Source organism: Raphanus sativus, chromosome 4, assembly GCF_000801105.2.
Source record: "Raphanus sativus cultivar WK10039 chromosome 4, ASM80110v3, whole genome shotgun sequence".
In the NCBI taxonomy this organism is placed as follows: domain Eukaryota; kingdom Viridiplantae; phylum Streptophyta; class Magnoliopsida; order Brassicales; family Brassicaceae; genus Raphanus; species Raphanus sativus.
The window spans coordinates 47635035-47639087 of NC_079514.1; the positions used below are offsets into that span (position 1 = coordinate 47635035).

The 4053-nt window shown below is 34.8% G+C and overlaps 1 protein-coding gene across 1 annotated transcript; it reads left to right on the forward strand.

The window, feature by feature from the left end:
* Positions 1–959: 959 nt before the first annotated feature.
* Positions 960–3708, forward strand: LOC130511928 (phosphatidylinositol:ceramide inositolphosphotransferase 1). The gene is made up of 11 exons (XM_057009828.1): positions 960–1432; positions 1535–1624; positions 2067–2153; positions 2236–2304; positions 2397–2477; positions 2560–2631; positions 2706–2766; positions 2853–2955; positions 3029–3171; positions 3251–3357; positions 3442–3708. Exons 1-11 carry the CDS (start codon positions 1400–1402, stop codon positions 3511–3513), a joined length of 918 nt encoding a protein of 305 aa, XP_056865808.1. The 5' UTR covers positions 960–1399; the 3' UTR covers positions 3514–3708.
* Positions 3709–4053: the final 345 nt, after the last annotated feature.

The following is a 4053-nucleotide window of genomic DNA, read 5'->3' on the forward strand; positions in this document are numbered from 1 at the left end:
TTCATGTCTAAATATTTAAAGTATACTCAAAACACCAAAAATATTTATTGATTTTTATCTAAATATTCAAATCAAACCAATTTATATGTTAAGTTATGATATTTTAACACATGTTATTCAAATAATATGTAATATATTATTTTGTTTATAGATTCTGTGAAGTTTAAAGTATATAAAAACAAAAATAATTTAAATAGATTATCCGAACCCAAACCGAACCCGTAAGGATCTGAATCGAACCTGAATGGAGATATAAAAATACTCGAGTGAGACTGAAATCTTTGACTCCAAAAACTCGAAACTTGAATAGACTCGAACCGAAACCCGAATGGATACCCGAACCGAAACCCTACTTCCAACCATCACCAGTTTAATTTAAAAATAAAAAATAAAAGTCACTATTTTTAATGGAGAATTTTCAAAAATACCAATTTCAAAGTACCATTATTCATCTTTACCACCACAAAATACACATTTTCAAAAATACCTTATTTATTAAAAAGGTAAAGAGTCTTATATCTTTATTTTTATATGTTTTTCAAAATTCTAATCCCAAATTATAATTCCTAAACCTCCAATTCTAAACCCTAAACCCAAAATCTTCAACTCTAAACCCTAAACCCTAAACTATATATCCTAAATTCAATATCCTAAATCCTAAACCCTAAAGTCTAAACTATAAACCCTAAATCCTTAACTCTAAACCCTAAATCCTAAACTCTAAACCCTAAACTATATACCTTAAACCCTAAAACATCAAATCTAAACCCTAAATCCTAAACCTTTAAATCTAGACCCTTCATCAAAAATAGTGGTAAAAGTGGTTAGTGTAAACATGAAAAGTGGTACTATGAAAATGGTATTTTTGGCAATTTCTCATTTTTAATTTTAAAAATAATGTTTGAACCGTTTTCGCCGTGTGGAACTCGCGTTTAAATCAATCGTACGACCCAAAACGATGCTTATAATGGTTTTTTCGCCAAACGGTGATTGAAATTGTAAGTTAGGGCTCTTTTTTTGTTGTTGATCATCGCTGTCTCAGATCCTCTCCTCTTTAGGGAAAATCCCTTTTCTACTCTTAAAAGCTCTTCTGTTCTTTGATTCTTCTCTCTCTCTCTCTCTCCCTCGTCTTTTGTGATCGTTTTGGTTTCTTTTTCTTTCCCCTTTTTGCTGTCACCGTCGTTCTCGTTTCAGCTTTTCCGATCTCCGATCGAACGTTGAGTCTAACCAGCCACTTGGGTTACGACCTCTTCCCCGGTGAAAAGCTCTGTTCCACAGAGAAATTTGAAAATCTCTAGAATTTGTTAAGGTGATTTTTTTTTTTTTTTGATGATGGTGATGACACAAAGTATTGAGGTGTGAAGAATAGTATGGAAGTGAAAGAACATCAATAAAAAGAATGACTTTTTACATTCGCCGCGAAGCTTCTAAGGTACCTCTCTCCTTCTTCTTCTTCTTCTTCTTCTTTTTTTCCAAATTTGAATTATTTTGGGTAATTAATTAGTAGTAGCTGATTGGGTAATTATATATATAGCTATGGAAGAGAGTTTGTTCGGAAATAACGACAGAGATTGGTCTCCTCGCCGACAACTGGAAATACCTTCTCGCTGGTCTTCTCTGCCAGGTTTTCATTCCTTTTTTTCACCTTTCTGATAACTTCAGCTGAGTAGATTAGATCCAATTACTCCTCATGTCATTTGAATTCGACACCTTTTTGCTCTTAGTGTTGAATGATTGTTACCCTGTTTGCCAGATTCCCATTTTGAGCAAAAATCTTTATTTTGGGTTTCTTTTAGCTTAAGTCTGACACTTGGAAACGTAGCAAAAATCTTTATTTTGGGTTTCTTTTAGCTTTAGTCTGACACTTGGAAACGTAGCAAATCTTTATCTTGGGCTTTAAGTTATTATTATGATCACGGTTTGTTCTACCTGTATAATAATAACTTAAAGCACAAGACTTGAAAAGACCCTTTTTTTGTTTTGTTTTGTTTGTGGTGTATTATTATTCACTACTTACCTTTATGCCTTTCTGTCTCTTGGTTTTCTTTACTTTCTGTTATGTGCAGTACATTCATGGCTTAGCTGCTAGGGGAGTTCATTATATTCATAGGCCAGGACCAACACTTCAAGATCTTGGATACACTGTTCTTCCGGTTTGTCTCTAGTATCCTCCTCAGCTTCTTGGTTGATCCTTTTTTTCTTCTTTTATTCAAGCTCTCTCTGTGTGTTTTTTAGGAGCTTGGTCAAGATAAAAGCTATATAAGTGAAACTGTCTTCACTTGTGTTTTTCTTTCCTTTGTCCTGGTGAGTTTCCTCACAGGCTGGTTCTGTTTCCCAACAAACAGGTCGTTATATGAAATGGTTTGTTTTGCCTTTTTAAAAAAAAAAAATTGCAGTGGACTTTCCATCCTTTCATCATAAAAAGCAAGAAGATATACACTGTGTTGATATGGTGCAGGGTTCTCGCCTTCTTAGTTGTAAGCAGTGCCCATCTTCACTTTGCTACATAAAAATGTGAATTCAGGGCTTGTTCCTATTGAACTTTTGTTCCATTAACAGGCTTGTCAGTTTCTCCGAGTCATAACGTTCTATTCCACTCAGCTTCCTGGCCCTAACTATCACTGTCGAGAGGTATAACTAGGTTTAAACTATACATATAAGTGGCATATGTGTTTATTCCGGTGAGTCTTTTGTGTTGCTTACAGGGTTCTGAGCTTGCCAGGTTGCCACGGCCACATAGCGTTCTTGAGGTTCTCTTGCTCAACTGTGAGTTTTAAACATTTTTCTTTTCCCTCTAACACATTTTCTGATGTCACACTTCTTCTTATGTCATAATACTCTGTTCTTGTCAGTTCCTCGTGGTGTGATATACGGATGTGGAGATTTGATTTTCTCGTCTCATATGATATTCACACTAGTCTTTGTCCTCACTTACCAGAAGTACGGTTCTAAAAGGTACCAACAAAACCTCCTCTATAAATGTCCTAACGATAACCGGAAAGTCATCTCATATCTTTGTTCTTTTTAGGTTCATAAAGCTGTTAGGTTGGGTCATAGCTATATTGCAAAGCCTCTTGATTATCGCGTCACGCAAACATTACACAGTCGATGTTGTGGTTGCTTGGTATACAGTGAACTTGGTTGTGTTCTTCCTCGACAAGAAACTACCAGGTCTGATCCTTTTGTCTTTCAGATTTTACTCGCAGAGGAAGTCCTCAGATTCTGATATGGTATTTTGTTTTCAACACAGAGTTGCCTGATCGGACAACGGTGTTGCTTCCGGTGAGCTCAAAAGACAGAACCAAAGAAGAGAATCACAAACTCTTGAACGGGAACGGTGTTGACCCTGCAGATAGGGTACACTTTCTGAACTAGTTACCAGTGACAAACCTTATTGAAAACTTGATCTTAATGTATATAACTTCCTTTTTTTTTTGTCAGAGACCTAGGGCTCAAGTTAATGGTAAAGACAGCAATGGAGGTCACAGTGATAACGCTAACAATAGCGCATGAGAACGCAAGTTTATTTTCAGATCGTTATGTTTTTGATCAATTTGAATATATAGGATTATAAATCCAGAAAGGATCACGAACAAAAAAGACAGAGTCAGCTTGTACATTTCACAGTTTCTTGCTTCTCAAGTATGTCGATGTTTGTGTAACACGAAACAAATCTCTTTATACATATTAACCAATCCCATTTTAGTTCTTCGTCTGTGTATCCAGTGTTCATAATCAATCAAATCCTCTTTAACACCATGTACAACAGTTCTCAAATTTTTTTAAAAAATATTTCCATGATAAATATTCAAATGAATGAATTTTTTAATTACTTACTACGTTATCTTATAATTTACCGGTTTTATTTCCAAATTCTTTTGCATTTCAAACTGTTTGCTACCAGTCATTTGTTTGATTCGAGTAGCCTTTAAATCAATAATTGCATCAACTCAAAAATGTGTTCACACTATAAAAAAGTATTAGCATCTAAGAAAAGGTATGCAGTATTCTGATGAGACTTTGGAGATTAAAATAATGGGGTGAAGTTTAACA

What these genes read in the sequence shown, in the direction of transcription:
- LOC130511928 (XM_057009828.1), top strand. Translation starts at nt 1,400, where the DNA reads ATGACTTTTTACATTCGCCGCGAAGCTTCTAAG. An exon ending in TTCGCCGCGAAGCTTCTAAG is followed by an intron (nt 1,433 to 1,534) that starts GTACCTCTCTCC and finishes TTATATATATAG; the next exon opens with CTATGGAAGAGAGTTTGTTC. An exon ending in GTGTTGACCCTGCAGATAGG is followed by an intron (nt 3,358 to 3,441) that starts GTACACTTTCTG and finishes TTTTTTTGTCAG; the next exon opens with AGACCTAGGGCTCAAGTTAA.